At 29.7% G+C, this 18,545-nt stretch overlaps 1 protein-coding gene across 1 annotated transcript; it reads right to left on the bottom strand.

Moving 5' to 3' along the window:
- Positions 1–12,854: 12,854 nt before the first annotated feature.
- LOC139900353 (serine/threonine-protein kinase-like protein ACR4) lies at positions 12,855–13,919 on the bottom strand. The gene has a single exon (XM_071883132.1). The coding sequence runs from the start codon at positions 13,917–13,919 to the stop codon at positions 12,855–12,857; it is 1,065 nt and encodes a 354-aa protein (XP_071739233.1).
- Between the last annotated feature and the right edge of the window lie 4,626 nt (positions 13,920–18,545).

Raw genomic sequence — 18,545 nt, 5'->3', positions numbered from 1 at the left:
ATTTCGGAATCCGAGGGACTTGAACTGATGACAAATTCCATTTCGTATGATTGGATAAAGGATTTTTCGATATAAAATGATTTTCCGGCTATCGGGTGGTATTCTATTTACATAGGATATCTATATATATATAAATCAAAAGATTTCGTAGATTACGGAGGAATTTGCGAGATATGTCAGGCAAAATTTAAAGTAACAGATACGATAAGATATGATTTAGCAGATACGCTAAGATATGAATTTTGTCTATACACTACTCATGTAATTAATGTAGCAAGACGTGTCTAGACTAATAATAATAAGCAGTTAATTTTCTAAGGATGATAAGTAGATGATTTCCGACTAGAAATGATAAGCAAAACTTTTGACATGCAGACACGGTCGAAGTCCAGACTCACTAATGCATCTAAACAACTATCAGTTAGACACACCTATCCAAGACCTGGTTCGCTAAGACCACCGCTCTGATACCAACTGAAAGGACCCGTCCTAATCCATCTGGATGAAGTCCATATCGATTATAAATGATTCACAATAATTGATTTCATCGCGTGGTTCATGACCTCTATATGATACATTTTATAAACATTGCATTCGTTTTTCGAAAGACAAACTTTCTTTACATCAAAAGTTGACGACATGCATGCCATTTCATAATACGTCCAGCTATAATTGACTTAATAATAATCTTGATGAACTCGACGACTCAAATACAACGTCTTTTGAAATATGTCATGAATGACTCCAAGTAATATCTCTAATATGAGCAAATGCACAGCGGAAGATTTCTTTCGTACCTGAGAATAAACATGCTTTAAAGTGTCAACCAAAAGGTTGGTGAGTTCATTAGTTTAACATAAATAATCATTTCCATCAGTTTAATAGACCACAAGGTTTTCATTTCCAGTTCTCATAAATAAGCGTCCCATGCATAGAGACAAAATATCATTCATATGGATTGAACACCTGGTAACCGACGTTAACTTAATGCATAGAATATCCCCAAAACAGAACTTCTCGTCTGTATAATAATCTCGAAGTACTAAACCATCCATAACCTAAATGGGGGTTGTTAAGCCCGATAGATCTATCTTTAGGATTCGCGTCAATCAGGTGCCATTTCCCTAAATTCTTAGGTTACCAGACTTGAAGGGCGATATTCGGTTTAATAATCCAACCATAGAATGTAGTTTTAAGTACTTGTATCTATTTCGTAAAACATTTATAAAAGCAGCGCATGTATTCTCAGTCCCAAAAATATATATATAAAAAGGGAGCAAATGAAACTCACAATACTGTATTTTGTAGTAAAACTACATATGACGACATGGAACAATGCAGGGTTGGCCTTCGATTCACGAACCTATATCATTCATTTATATATTAAAACGTATACTAGAAATCACATAATTTCATTTGTTAATATATGTTATTTATGTAAGTGTAGTTATATAAAATTTATACTAAATTTCATTTAAAATTATATATTTATATTATATCTTAAATTATGTGTTATATATGTTTATTTTGTATATATATATCAAAAATGATCATTATAGTTATATTGGTATCTATATATATATATATATATATATATATATATATATATATATATATATATATATATATATATATATATATATATAAATATATATATATATATATATATATATATATATATATATATATATATTTAGTATTATATTAAAAATACCTAATTTGTTATATGTAACCATATATAATGATAATATGTTTTTCATATAGTTATATGGATTATCAATATAATTATAATATATATATATATATATATATATATATATATATATATATATATATATATATATATATATATATATATATATATATATATATATATATATATATATATATAATAAGGGTGTTTTTATGTACAAAATATTTATTTGTTAAAAAATGATAGTTTTGATATTATCGTTTTACTAGTGATAATAATAATAACTTTAATAATGATAATATTAATAATGATAGTGATATTATTAATAATAATACTTATGCTAGTAATAATCATAATAATCTTAATAAACATAACAATGATATTAATACTAGTATTAATGAAAATAATAATGTTAATTCCAATACTAATGTTAGTAATAATAATAATAATAATTTTATCGATCATTTTAATACTAATAATAATAATTTTAATAGTAATAATAATAATAATATTTATATTACTAATAATAACATTATTGATAATTATAATAATAATGATGATCTTAATAATAATATTATCTAATACTTAATAATTCTAATAATAATTATAATACTAATAATAATAACAATAACAATAACAATAACAATAATAATAATAATAATAATAATAATAATAATAATAATAATAATAATAATAATAATAATAATAATAATAATTATAATAATAATAATAATAATAACAATAACAATAATAATGATAATAATAATAGTGAGTTTTAATATGTAAAGCTACCTTAGGAGTTCATTTTAAAAAAGAAATGCACCAAGTAGGAATCGAACCCGAGACCTCCCGGTAAACACAAACACTCTTGAACCTTCCCTCTATTTCTAACTTTTATGAGATTAATCTATCCCAATTTAATTATATAACGTATCTGTTTCATGTTCTTCTTCACCTCCTCCTTCACACAATAACCACACGATCCAACCATCAACAATAACCAAATAACATATTCGAAATTTCCTATAAGACTTGCAAAAATCAGAAGAATATAAATTGGGTTTCTAAAAAAAATTAAAAAAAACGCAGACTGTTGCTGCTGTTCGGAAGTAAAGAGAAAAAAAAATTTAACTTTGATTTCAAGAACGATTTAGCCCAATCTTTCAACATGAAATAAGTGTTAAATCTATCATGGAATCCACCTGGTTGGTCAATTGATCCCATAACGTCAATAAAATTTTGAATTTCCTTAAGAACAAGAGGGTTGACTTTTAAAAAAAATAAGTTTGACCTCGAATTTCTTACTCGATATTAGAAATTGACGGATGAAACTTTGCAGCAACATTCCCTAGAGGATTCCTAACCTATCTGCATTTTTAGATTTTGAAGTTTGGTTCGAAAATTGAGTTACGATATAAAGGGTTTTGCGAATAGAGAGTAGATGGTTTTTCTTTTTCTTTTTTTTTTTTTTTTTACAAATTGCAGAAGTTGATACATATGTAATATGTATTGAATGATTAATACAGCAATATAAAATGATTGAGATTGTTTTGTGGTGAAGATCCATCGACAGCAACCCACGAGCAGAACAGGGAAAAGAAAGATAAATAAATATAGAGAAGGTAGTGACAGGATCCTACGCATAATTCAGTCTATATGTTATATTACATATATAATAAATAAATAGTAATATTAATAATAATTATATTAATAACAATTTATTTAATAATAAATAATAATAATACTAAAAGTAATAATAATAATATTATGATGATATATAATAATTACATTAGTTATGATCTTAATAAGTTTAGTAATGATATTAATGATAAAACAAAATAATAATAATATTGATAAAGATAATATGATAACATGTTAATATCAATTATTAATAATAACTATAATTAAACTTAATATTGCAATTTATTAATTATGTACTATTATCTTATAAAATTTATATAATATTTATATATTTTATAAATCATATATATCATTACATATTATTAACATAAAATTGTTCGTGAATCATCGGGCATAGTTAAAGGTCAAATGAATTTATGAAAATAGTTCAAAATTTTGAAATTCAATTTAATTGACTTTGCTTATCATGTCGAATTCATATAAAGATTAAGTTTAAATTTGGTCGAAAATTCCCGGGTCATCACATTTAACACGAACGGTTTAGAGTTTAGGGTTTAGGGTTTAGGGTTTAGGATTTTGGGTTTAGGGACTAAACCCAAAACACTAAACTCTAAACCCTAAACCCTAAACTCTAAATCGGGCTAAATTTCAAAAAAAAAAAAAATTAAAAAAATACTTCACACAAAATGAAAACAAAACTATGCAAATAAACTCAGAATCAAAACATTCAATGCATTGAATGTTTTCATTTTTTTCTTCGAGTGTTTTATCGCAAAAATAATAACATTCATCACAAAGTGTCTTTTTTAAATGTTCATATTTTCACCTAAACTTGATGTCCAAAAAAAAAAATTCGAAAAAACGAAAAAAATTTACTTCCCCTCAAAAAAGTGATTCCCTCTTGATTATGACCCATAATATATATATATATATATATATATATATATATATATATATATATATATATATATATATATATATATATATATATATATATATATATATATATATGAGGAATATTCAAATGAATCTAACTTTTAAGTTGAGATCAAAGGGACCAATCAGATTGCGACATGTGACGCGACAATCACATGCGATTGAAATTTTTTTTTCAATCACATGTGATTGGATTTGACATGCAGTAAATTACATGTGATTCTGCATGCCAATCACATGTGATTGTAAAAGCCAATCACATATGATTCTGCAGGTCAAATCCAATCACACGTGATTGAAAAAATTTGATAAAATTTTTTTTTGAAAAAGAATTGAATTTTTTTTCAATCACATGTGATTGTCGCGTCACATGTCGCACTCTGATTGATCCCTTGAATTTCAAGAAAATTGTTGGATTCACATGATTACAATTCGTATATATATATATATATATATATATATATATATATATATATATATATATATATATATATATATATATATAGGGGCAGGATCAATGGGGAAGTAACCAATCGGGGGGAAGCGGGGGGAAGCAAAAAAAAAATTCGTTTTTTTTTTTTTTGAATTTTTTTTCCGGCATCAAGATCACACGAAAATATGAACATTTAGAAGAGACACCTCGTGATGAATGTTATTATTTAGTCGAGAAAACGATCGACAAAAATAACATTCAAGATAATATTGTTCGTGAAGAATACGAACGTTTTTTTTCATGTTTTGTGAAGTAAAATTTAGCCCGATTTAGAGTTTAGGGTTTAGAGTTTAAGGTTTAGGGTTTAGGGTTTGGTGTTTTGGGTTTATTCCATAAACCCAAAACACCAAACCCTAAATCCTAAACCCTACCCTAAACCCTAAACTCTAAACCGTTCGTGTTAAAAACTCAATCTAAATTCTAAATCTAAACCCTAAATCTAAACCCTAAACCCTAAATTTCGAAACCCTAATATCTAAACCCTATAAACCCTAATATCTAAACCCTAATATCTAAACCCCAATAGCTAAAACCTCAAAATACGCTCGAAAAACACGATAATTGTTATATATTACTTCTTCGAGCGTTTTTTCGCCAAAATAAAAACATTTATCACAAAGTGTCTATACTAAATGTTCATATTTTCATCTCATCTATAATGTTTGTGAACAAAGTTTTTTCAAAAAACGAAAAAAAAAAGTTTTTGCTTCCCTCCGTTTTCCCCTGAATGGTTACTTCCCTCTTGATCCTACCACTATATATATATATATATATATATATATATATATATATATATATATATATATATATATATATATATATATATATATGGTGAATTTTTTCATACAATATGACGGATTTATCATTAACCAATAAATATACTCACAAAAACTTGTTAATTAATTCTATAATATTATAAAATGTAATCCTCACAAAAATGGTTTTCTCGTTGACTTGTAATAATATTTACACAACCTTTCAACTTCAAACTTTATTAGTAATTCGGTTAAGTCTTAATAATAAATTTGTTCTTAACGAGTAATTTGAACTGGAAAATATCTTTCTGCTTTTTTTGGACAGTTTTAACTTAGAGGGACTTAACCACTCACGTGTTCATCTCCCGTAGTTGTATAATCTGGCTTCAACTACTGTCATGAAGAAAACTCAAACCAATTCGAGAGCATGGCGGTAAAAACCTCATCCTCGCTGCCCCACATTAAGCGAAAGGCGAACTTAAAGGCGACATTAAGTTCAATGTAAATGTCTTTCTGTTTTAGTCCTTTTATATCAAAAAACATAATAAGGTAACAGTATAAAAGATTCTTTATCCACTATTAATTAATTAGTACTCCGTATATAACAAACCACCGTCAAGCACAAAACTTTGCCATTGTTATAATATGAGTACAAAAAGTCATATGGATGATAAATTTTAGTCAACTTTGTATAGCTTGCATAGTAATATTTTACACTATAAATAAGGCCTCTATGTTAGCCTTCAAAAACACACTTTGATATATATTTCATATATATAAACTCTCTCTCTTTTCTTACTTATATGTATAAGTCTCTAATTAGTAAATAAGCCAAAGGTAGTTATAAACTACTGAATTATAACACGTTATCAGCACGATGAGCTTAGTGTAATCAAAGGATATCTCAAACGATCACGAGTCACTAATCAAGGTATGAAATTATTAATAATTTTCAGACTCGAATATATCAAATTTTGAACTACTAACATTTTGAACTACTAATTTTTATTAAGTTCTTAGTGCATTTGTATTGTTCTTATTATATGGTTGGCTCTGCCACCTAAATTATATATGGTCGGTTATACCACCTGAATTATATTTCTGCAATCTAACTTTTACTAATTTCACTAACATTTATATTTATGTTATTTAAATTATATATGATCGGTTATACCGCCTGAATTATATTTTATGTAATCTAACTCTTATTAACTTCACTAACATTTATATTTATGTTAATAAGACCTCATGATTGTACGCAACACGTCATTTGACAACACGGTACTTTATGTACGCAACACGTCATTTGACAACACGGTACCATGGGTCGAGATTAATTCCGATCAATACGAATACGATGGGGTCTTTATATGTTATCTAACATTTATGATTACTTATGCAATTAATCATTATTTATTTCATGCATACTAATGTTTATTCTTAAATTTATAATCTTAAAAGTTAAAATACAAAAAAGTAGTTTGTATTTTTATTAAAAGTAAATCTTAAAAGTTAAAATACAAAAAGTAGTTTGTATTTTTAAGTAAATCTTAAAAGTTAAAATAATAAAAAAATGGTAAAATGGAGTAGCTTTTTGTCAAAAAATGAAGTATTGAAAATGAAGTGGTCTCCTTCTATAATTAAAAAAAATATACTTCCTATTGTTTTTCCGTTTTGTTTTGTTTCTCTTTCCTGTTAATTTTTCTCCACCCACATTCCTTGCTCCTGTTGCTCTTTCACATTTCATATCAGCGATGACTAATTTTTTTATATCCATCCATTATTTAATTTCCCACTTGAGTTTTTTGGCAAAATTAATTGACCATAGGAAGAAATGTTAATTTGGCTTCGGTAGTAACGCAGCATTTCAACCCATAGAGATTAGAGAGTTTACATAGTATGAATCATTTTCATTCTAAAAATGGGTAAAATCTTTTCATATAGTTATTTGCATATACATCTTCTTCCTTACAGGTCCTACTTAATAATTAAACAATAATACGTACCCAAGAAATCATGACTGATTTAGTTAGAAGGGTAGTTTTAAAATTATAGTAATAGAAATGGTAGTTTTGGGTTTATGGAGACGGAAGATGAAAGTTGAGAGACAAACAATTATTGTAAGTTGGGAAGGAGCAGAGGCAAAAGAATTGATTAATTTGAAAGTAGTATGGTCGTTGGTGGATGACGGTTGTCGTCGGCCTATGTTTTGTGGTGGTAACCGGAGTAAAAAATAAGATTAAAAAAGATAAATGGAAGTAAGTTGTTTAGAGCAAATTTTACAGTATTCATGATCATGATTAGACTCAAAAAAAAAAAAAAAAAAAGCATGAAAATAGGACATGATGGGTACTAAATTGATGGTGCACATTGTTAATGAAAAGAAACCGGTCCAATTGGTAGTTCCCATTGACAATTTTGCGTATGTTTGTTTGTGTTTGACATGTCTCTTTCATGTCATCATCAAACTTTAAAAAAAAAAAATCACAGATTGAACAAATTGAAAATGCAAATATGTAAATACTTGTTTTTCTCTTTTTTTAGCAAAACATATTTAAGTGTTTTTGATACTCTATGTATAGCAAGTATAAAAAAAAAAAAAAAAAAAAAAAAAAAAAGGTTCTGTATCAAAGGTCTATTGTCTAAAGGGAGATGATATTTCCACTCCTATTTCTTATAGATCCACTATATTTTTACTTAACTACCCAAAATACCCTTTAAAATATATATAGTTGACACCCAGCGGAACCACTCCTTTAAGTTTTCTGCAGCGTTACAGTGGGCCTTCTTTTTGGGCCACCCGGAAAAGTGGGTCAGTTAAGTGGCTAACTACTATTGATATTGATATTTGATATGATACTAAAACGTACCACTAGCTACTAAATAATTTCAATTTTAATTCATACATGTGAAGTTGCTTCACATACATTCAACTTAAAATGATTTTTAAATTTCTAAATAACAAAACTTGAACAATATTTACAAAATTTTTGTTATATATTTTCTCATTAAAAAAACTGGCAAATGTTAGTACAACGTCAAATATTTCACTCCATTTGCAGTACGAATCATTCCCATGAGATAAATCTTAAATGATGATATATAAAAAATGATTGTATAATTCTATAAAAAGAAAAAAAGAGAACGATTAATAAAAAAAAATGAAAAAGCACAGCGCTTATGATTAAAAGCGCATATGGTGAAAAAAGATGTATGATGAAAAGCGCATATGGTGATTAATGAAAAAGCACATATGGTGATTAATGAAAAGTATATTGTGAAAAGGAATCACAAATATTTCTTGAAAGAATTCAAGGTTATATATATGGACCAATTCATCCAATATGTGGACCATTTTGATATTTCATGGTTCTAATAGACGCATCTAGCGGATGGTCTCATGTTTATGTGTTATCAAGCCGTAATATGGCATTTGCAAAGTTTCTTGCACAAATTATTAAATTGAGAACACATTATTCTGATTACACCATTAAAAAATGATACTTGATAATGCTGGTGAGTTAACATCTCAAGCATTTAATGATCATTATATATCTACAGGGATTGTTGTTGAACATCCAGTTGCTCATGTGCATACACAAAATTGGTTTAGCTGAATCAATAGATAAACGCTTGCAGCTAATAACTAGACAATTGATAATGAGTACAAAACTCTCAATATTTATATGTGGACATGTAAATTTACATGCTGCGACATTAATTCGCATTATACCATGTGGAAGTCATAAATATTTTCACTTACTACTTGATTTTGGCCAAGAGCCAAATATTTTCCACCTTAGAACATTGGTTGTGCAGTGTATGTTCCAAATGTATCACCACAACACCATAAAATGGTTTTTCAAAGAAAGATGGTAATATATTTTGGATATAAAACATCTTCAATCATAAGATATACTGAACCCATGATGGGTGATGTTTTTACAGCACGTTTTGCTGATTGTCATTTTAATAAAACATTGTTCCCTAGATTAGGGGGTGAAGTAAAAAAATAAATAAAATGATGCTTCATGATGTGAACATCAATTAAGGTATATTGAACTCGCACAAAAGAATGTGAAACGAAAGTTCAAAAATAATGCATATGCAAGAACTTGCAAATTAATTACTTTATGCATTTACAGATATAAAAAAAAGTGACTAAATCATATATACCAGCGATAAATGCTCCAGCTCGAACTGAAATTCCAAAAGCTGGCAATAATGTCACTGTTGAGTCTTTGCCACGCATCAAACGTGGAAGATCAATTGGTTCTGAAGATAAAAATCCTCGAAAAAGAAAATCAGCTGATAATGAGGTAAAAGAAAGTGTTCAAAAAGAACCATAAATCAATATTCCTTCTGCAGAGGATATTGATAAATGTAAATACTAAAATTACGATAAATTATGCAATATTATGGAACCGAAATGAGATTAAAATCTCTATGAGATATTTTCATATAATTTTACAATGACATCATGAATAAAGATGATGATCTGGAACTAAAATCTGTCATTGAATATACAAAATGGACATGATTGAGCTCAATGGAAAGGAGCAATACGAGCTGAATTAGAATCGCTCAATAAAAGAAAAATTTTCGGATCAATCGTTATCACTTTTAAAGATGTGAAACGTATGGGATATAAATGAATTTTTATCCAAAAAAAAAAAAAAAAAAAAAAAAAAAAGAAATGTGCAAATGAAGTTACAAGGCAAAACTAGACTTGTAACTCAAGATTTCCCACAAAGACCAGAAATGAATTATGAGGAAAACTTATCCTCCTCTAATTGATACAATTACTTATTAGATACTTAATCAACCTGGTAGTTACTTAAATGCATCTCATGGATGTCATAACTACTTATCTGTATGGATCACTTGATGGTGATATATATGAATATACCTGAAGGGTTTATGGTATCATAAGCATCTAATGCAAAACTCAAAGAAATGTATTCCATTGAATCACAAAGATTTTTATATGGGTTGATACAATAGTATAACTGATTAAGTGATTACTTGATAAAAAAAGGGTATACATATAAACTTATTTTGCACGTATGTTTTATAAAAACAATGTTCGGATATGTGATCGTAGTTGTTTATGTCAATATTCTTAAAATCATATGAATAGATAAAGAAATCTATGAAATTATTCAACTTCTAAAGAATTATTTTGAAATAAAAGATCTTGAAAAAATCAAGTATTACCTTGGATTGCAAATTGAGCATATGCCTAATGGTCTACTTGTACATCAAACAACTTGTACTGAAAAGATTTTAAAACATTTTTTAAAGATAAAACCAATTGGTTTTTAGATCACTCAATATTGACACTGATCCATTTCATCCCCGTGAAGATCATGAAGATATTAACGGATCAGAAGTTCCATATATTAGTGCAATTGGGGCTGTTATGTATCTTACAAATTGTACAAGACCTGACATTTCTTTTACAGTTAATTTATTAAAAAGGTTCAACTCTGCCCTTACAAAAAGACATTGGAATGGGATAAACACATATTTTGATACCCTTGATAAACTGCTGATTTAAAATTATTTTATTCTAACGTTTCAAAACAAGATTTGGTTGACTATGTATATGCAGGTCATTCATCAAATCCTCATAAAGATAAATCTCAAACTCGATATGTATTCCTAAATGGAGGTACCACAAAATCATGGCGTTCTTAAAACAAACACTTGTTGCAACATCATCAAATCATGTCGAAGTGATTGCATTATATGAAACTACTCGAAAATGTGTTTGGTTGAGATCAATGACACAAATCATTATTGATTCTTGTGGACTAGAACGCTATAAAAGACTAACAACTATCTTCACCAACAACTATATATGAAGATAATGCAGCTTGCATAATACAAATGAAAGAAGAGTATCAAAAGTGACTGAACAAAATATAAATACTGACGAGGCGCCAAAGCTATAGACGGTCTTAACGGTCATAAGTTTGATGGAAAAGAATGGTATGTTGGTAAGGCTCAGAAATGACTAAAAGGGAATAGGAATTGAAACAAGGGTTTAAGCAAGCCATGAAGGAGACTGTAGACAAATCACAGAGGCTAAACTTGTACATAAAAGATTTAGATGATAAATTTTCAGATGAAAACCTCAGGTTCTTCTCATATAAGACAACCAGATTAAAATGAGATACGTTCAATCAACAACTCTGCTGATCTTTATACCAAAGAACTGTCAATCGCTGTTTTCAGAACACACGTTCACAATATTGGCATGAAGCAAGTTCAAAATATGTGACGACTCAGCGATGTCTACTTGAGGGGGAGACAACTCTATACTGCACTCTTTTTCCCTTGACTAAAGTTTTTATCCCACTGGGTTTTTCTTTAGCAAGGTTTTTAATGAGACAGTACTAGTTGCACTCTAATAAAATTGATCATCCAAGGGGGAGTGTTATAATATGAGTACAAAAAGTCATATGGATGATAAATTTTAGTCAACTTTGTATAGCTTGCATAGTAATATTTTACACTATAAATAAGGCCTCTATGTTAGCCTTCAAAAACACACTTTGATATATATTTCATATATATAAACTCTCTCTCTTTTCTTACTTATATGTATAAGTCTCTAATTAGTAAATAAGCCAAAGGTAGTTATAAACTACTGAATTATAACAGCCATCCAATATTCTTCAATTTATTTAGTGACTAGTTGTTTTTATTTTGTTTATTTAAAAAAACTGTAGACGTACATGAAATGCTTAAGGTAATTAACAAAACTTTGTTTATTAAAAAAAAACTGTAGACGTACATGAAATGCTCAAGAATTTTGCTAACTGTCATCAACATGTATAAAATGGTTCTACGCAGCAGTTACACATTAACTTTAGAGTAGCGGTTGTTGAATCGTACAATCATTTTATGTATTTAAAGACAAAGTTTCGTTCCATAACAAAGTGTTCTTTTTTCTTTTTCACCGGGTTTCATGACTGTGTATAAAGTTAGTTTAACGCATGTAAAAATTAATTGACATTATATTTAAAATTACATAAGTATATGGAGTCCATATAAATATTCTTTTTAAGGCTATCAACTGGATTTGATTGACTAACTCCTAATTAAATTGCTGGAACAAAATTTTTCTCTAAAATCTATATCAAAAGTTAGTTGACCGAACATGAAATGGGTAACCAAACCAACCCATATCTTTCTTTTTATCGTCACATCAAATTAAATTCAATTTGTACAAAAACAATTATTATAACCATGTATATACATTAAAAAGATTAATGGAATTAAAAAAAAGTATGTAAACACAAAAAAAAGTTACTATTACTTATTTTTTTTATAATGACCTATTACTTCCAAGCATAACTTCATCTTGTAAATCATTCAAAATAGCCACAACTTGCCCAATCAAAGGCCTATTCTTTCTAGAATTGCCAACACAAGCACTCGCCACTTTAGCCAATCTAACAAGAGGTTTAATATCATTAGGAACCACTAATCGTGGATCCAAAATTTCTTCCATTTTCATTTCTTTAATCAATGGCAAACTCCACTTCACAATTAAACCACCTTCACTTCTCCTACCACTCAACAACTCTAACAAAACAACCCCTAAACCATACACATCACTTTCTTTTGAAGCACCTTTTGGTTCAACCCAATATTCTTTATCAACATATCCAAATATACCATCTTTCTCATTAGATGCTAAAAAATATAGACCATAATCACAAATCTTGGCACTAAACTTTATATCAATTAATATATTTGAAGGCTTGACACAACCATGCACAACACATGGTGCCATCAATTCATGCAAGTATTCTAGCCCACGAGCCACACCGGCCGCAACTCTTAACCGTTTACCCCAATCTAATAACGATGCATTATCGTCGCTTTGATGAAGGTAAAAGTCCAAACTCATCATGCCCATAAACTCCATTACCACAATTCTTTCTCCCGGACCTTCCGAAAACCCTAATATGGATAATACATTAGGGTGATTAGCTAAAGACAACCATTTTAGTATAGATGAAAATCCCAATCCTACACCTAAACCAGAACTTCTTAAAACAAAACGTGGATGAATTCGTTTAATTGCGACTAATTCACCTCTAGCTAACACGGCTGCATAAACGGTCCCTAATCGACCTTTTCCAATGATTCTTCGTTCATTAAATCCGTCGGTGGCAACATCAATATCTACTAGAGTGTAGGGTGATGCACAAAGCTTTACAGAAGGGCTTTCTTGATCTGAATTTTGATCGTAGACAGTCTCGTTTAATTTTGGTTTCTTCTTGTTCTTCAATAGGATGAAGATAAATAGGATGATGAATAAGAAGATGGTTAATGAAAGAAAGGCAAGAACAATATGATATGCTAGTCTTTCACCATGCTTCATGTTAGAGACCAAAATGAAAAGCTTTGTGAATTGTTTTGTTTCTTGATTAAATTTGAAAATTCTAGTGATCTGATGAGGAGAAGTATAAGATGATGATGAAGAAAAAGTCAAGCCAACTAATTGAGAAACAAAATTTTAGACAGGAAGTTGTGTGCTAATATATAATGAAGAAAGAGGAGAGAGGTTTGACCAGGAATGTGAACGCTTATATATTCTATAGAGCTAAATTGGCAAGTGTAGCTAGAATAGAATGTCTCAAAATTGGTTACATATGTAATGAAATTTGCAAAGTTAAACAATATAACTAGCGTATTAAACCAATTAACCATTTTCAATGGTACGCGCACTCGGCTCGGCCTCGAAGGCGCTGATAGCATTCATTATGCTATGCCTCGCCCCGAACATGTTTGACTTATGATGTGGCCGAAACGGACGGTTTATTTATGAGGTGTCGTTAGGTCGCAAAACGTCAGAATCGGTTATCACAAGAGAGTAATGGTTTTATTATTTATATTTAACTGGGTTTCCTAGCTATATTTCACCTACTTGTCTTTCTTTTAACGAGTAAGTGGTAAGTATAACTTAGGTTTGTATATTTGTATGTTTGCTCAGTAATGTGGGACAAAAGTGCCTAAATAGCTAACCCTAGCGACAAGTGGTGATAGATTAAACTTAACTAAGGTAATATAAACTATAAAGATAAAAAGGGATATATATATATATATAGAATAAGATACGGATGGAGAATTTTTAAGAGAGTTTAACTTCCTTGAATGAACACTAAACCTCAATTAATCGGGTTAAGAAACTAATCAATTTGTCACTAAGAGTTTAGGCTTTGAAGATTCTGGCTAAAACGGATATCCCTACTCCCAACGTTAACCTTGAAGGTTTAAACGACCTTAATGACAGATTCCTTGGTACATGAATAGAGTGATATATCCCGAAAGAAAAGTCTTAGCTTTTCTTAATCCTAGTTGGTTTAACTATAGTAACATTCCTCCACCTAATACTAAGCTATGCCTTAACATTAACTGATGTGCAATCTTAGATATTCTAAGGTACTGCTAATTGGATTAGAGGTCTCTCCTTTGCGATCACTTACTCAACCCCGGATCATCTTACAACATCTCAAGAACGTTGCTTCTGACGCGAATCATGCTTTTGAGTAAGGCAGTGTTCACTGAAATCTATATTGCCTACTCTAATCACAACCTAAATGGGCAGCTCTTCTTTGACGGATAATTAATTAACCGTACGTAGGTATTATTTCCCTATTGTGACGTTAAGCAAACATAACTACATACCTTGTATCCTAGGGTTGATCAATTCCTAATACTAGGTTACAGCCGTGTGAGTAAATGGAAAGGGTGGTACGTGAATTAGACTTCTAAACCGCCAGAGTTTCAGCATAACAATAGCATAAGTTTCAGATAAGATATTCAACATATAATAAACATTTATAACGGATAGACAAGCATGCAAGATGAAAGTAACTTAAAGTAACAAAGAAACTTTATTAAATTAAGGAAGGCGTTCACCGTTTACATACGAGATCTGGAACATTAAAAGTGCTGGCATCCTCTAGACCGCTCCTAGTACAATTTTCGGCGTTCGCCTTCGGGTACTTAATTTCCCGCTCGGAGGTGAGAAGGTCTTGAAAGCTTCTAGTGAGAGAAAGTGTATTGTAGTGAGAGAGTGTGAAGAGTTGTGTGGAAAATGAATGACAGATGCCCTTTAAATAGTGAAAATTTTGCTGGCATACGGCAGGCAGGCCGTATGGCTGGCCATTTGCATTGGCAAGTCGTTTGGCCTGGCCGTTTGCATGGCAGGCTGTTTCTGATGTGGGCAAGCCGTATGGCTGCCTGGTTTGCTGTTTTGCTTGGATCATTTTGCTTGTTCCTTGGATCGTAACTTGGTTTCCGGGGTCGTAACTTGTCTTTCACCGTTTTCGCTCTAGAATCTTCGTTTTAGCTCCGATTCTCTTGATTCTTTTTGCATCGTATTTGTAATTAATAAATCTACAAAATCAACCGACAAAATGATTATTTTGCCTATAAAGCTTGGAACTTTATAATTTGTGAACCCTAATATCGAGGTAAAAACTTGACCTTTTAGTCGATATCAAATATTCCACACTTAGACTTTGCTTGTCCTCAAGCAAACCTTCGATCTTTTAGCATAGAAGATTCCTATTCGTAGTGATCAAGCGATCTTTGTTTCGCAAGACGTAAAAGTGAAAACTTAGTTTTATCCTTTTTGTTATTCCCGAATCTATTCCCGCAAGCATGAGAGGAGTTTACATAACTGAGGCTATCTCTCCCGGGTCACTCAATTCATTTAAATGTATTAGATGTCCTAAAGTTCTAAGAAATAAAATGGCTCATAGCCATTCATGTTTACACTCTTCGTCATAGGCTTGATCAAGACTCAAATCTCCATCACTTATTTGAGAGAATTTTCAGTTATATACTCGGCTTATCTTGTGAAGGGATGGTGATTGAAGGGGTTTTTGTATAGGTGGGAGTTTTTTAAGGATCGATTTTGACAATCCTTTCAGTTTTTTATCGAGAATTTCAAGATGAGCATCCTTCTTTTCTACTGTCAGGAGTTCTTTTCTCGAATCTTTTGGGTTCTGCTCCTTTCCTCGGAACCTTTATTTTGGTAAGCATCTTTTGTTTTTCTCTTCGAGGTCTCCTTTTTATTGACGGTTTTCTTGCTACTTGACTTGGATTCTCGCATTCTTTTCTAGTGCGGTTTTATAGAGGATTTCCCGAAAATTATGATTTCATTAGGATTTATTTCTTTATTTATGAGGTGAATGAGAAGAGTGGATAGTGGTATATGGTTTCATGTTGGATTGGAGTGAAAATGGAGATGGAAGTATGTGATGGGGGTGTTTTGTCTTCACAAATAACTGAGGTTTCTAACTTAGTAATTCTTGTCAAAAGGTGTGATTTCGAAATGTAGATCAAGAGCAAGTTCTAATTTAGAGATGCCGACATCGGCGCACTCAACGGAAGCATAGTTGAGTTACTAAATATGAGTGCTTGTTTGGCCTTATTTGTGGTACCTCACAACAAATTATAATGGGTTGAAATGTTCCTTTAATTTTGCAATGCTCTATTGAAAATTTGGTTCATATTTTTTTTTCTACTTTATTTTACTCTTTTGTCTATTTGTAACAAAAATTTTTGGATCATTTATAAAATTTGGAATCTTAAGTGTTTTATAGTTCGAAAAGTTTTAAATTTTATGAAAAATTTAGTTTATTAAACACTTGAGGATTTTGCGTGAATCATTGTGTGCTATCCTATACTTTAAAATAACATTGTCCTCAATGTTAGGGATACAACGTGTGATGACCCAGAAATTTCTGACCATATTTAAACTTTATCTTTAAATGATTTAATGTTTTCGACACGATAAGGAAAGTCTGTAATGTTGAGTCTCAAAGTTTTGGAACTATATTCATGTAATCAATTATTCTTTGACTGTTCTCGAAGATTCACGAACAATATATATATAACTTAATGTTCATATATATATATATGATTTCAAGTTATTTAGTAAACGATAGTAACATTCGATTATTGATTCGACTGATATTTAGATAAGTTAACTAAAACGTTTAAGATGAACAAATAAAACACTAATTTGCTACAGTATTTTCGAATTGCTACAGTACCCAAAATGCTACGGTGTTTTCGAAAATCACTATTTGCTACAGTAAAAAACTTTGCTACAGTAACTTTGCTACAGTAAAACACTATTTCAAAATGAAAATGTGTATATATATATTTTACAAGGTGATAAAATAAAATATTAACTTAATCTTAAAACGATTTGATTTAAAATAATATTATTAAATATATATTAATAAATAACGAGACGTTGATTTATAAAAGTAAATAACTAAAACACTCAAATGTATAAATTATATTTCAAGTGGTATAATTTATGAATAATTTAAATCTATATTTTGACAAAGGTACGAGTCACGAAACGTAAAGCACAAGTTTTCTCAGTGTACGAAAGGACGTTCGAGAAACCGGAACCGGGACATAAGTCAAGTGACGACGTACGATTAATCGGAACAAAAATTACAAGTCAACTATGCACGTGAATTTAATATAATATATAATTAATTATATAAAATTATATATATTATATATAAATATAATATTATGTCGACAAAGATAAAAACAATCGAACCAGGCTGGTGACAGTTGGCCATGCGATCGCATGGCTGTATGCCCATGAAACCATGTGATCGCATGGAGGGTAATGGTGGCTCACATCTATAAATTCGCACGAGTTCGTTTCAGTTTTTCATTTCCTTTTCTATATATCTCTGTATTATTATTATTATTATTATTATTATTATTATTATTATTATTATTATTATTATTATTATTATTATTATTATTATTATTATTATTATTATTATTATTATTAAGATTAATAATATTAATCTTAGTATTATTAATATTAGTATTATCAGATATCGTTACCGTTATTATTAATATTTTACATAAAATATTACGACGAGGTTAAGGCCAAACAATTTCAAAATGAGTTTTCAAACGGGATAGAGCTAAGGAAATTTTGAGTTATAGCTATGGA

This window comes from Rutidosis leptorrhynchoides, chromosome 1 (assembly GCF_046630445.1).
Source record: "Rutidosis leptorrhynchoides isolate AG116_Rl617_1_P2 chromosome 1, CSIRO_AGI_Rlap_v1, whole genome shotgun sequence".
In the NCBI taxonomy this organism is placed as follows: domain Eukaryota; kingdom Viridiplantae; phylum Streptophyta; class Magnoliopsida; order Asterales; family Asteraceae; genus Rutidosis; species Rutidosis leptorrhynchoides.
Note: the sequence above shows the minus strand (reverse complement) of the source record. Positions and strands in the feature narration are given on the sequence as shown.

What these genes read in the sequence shown, in the direction of transcription:
- LOC139900353 (XM_071883132.1), bottom strand. Translation starts at nt 13,919, where the DNA reads ATGAAGCATGGTGAAAGACTAGCATATCATATTGTTCTTGCCTTTCTT.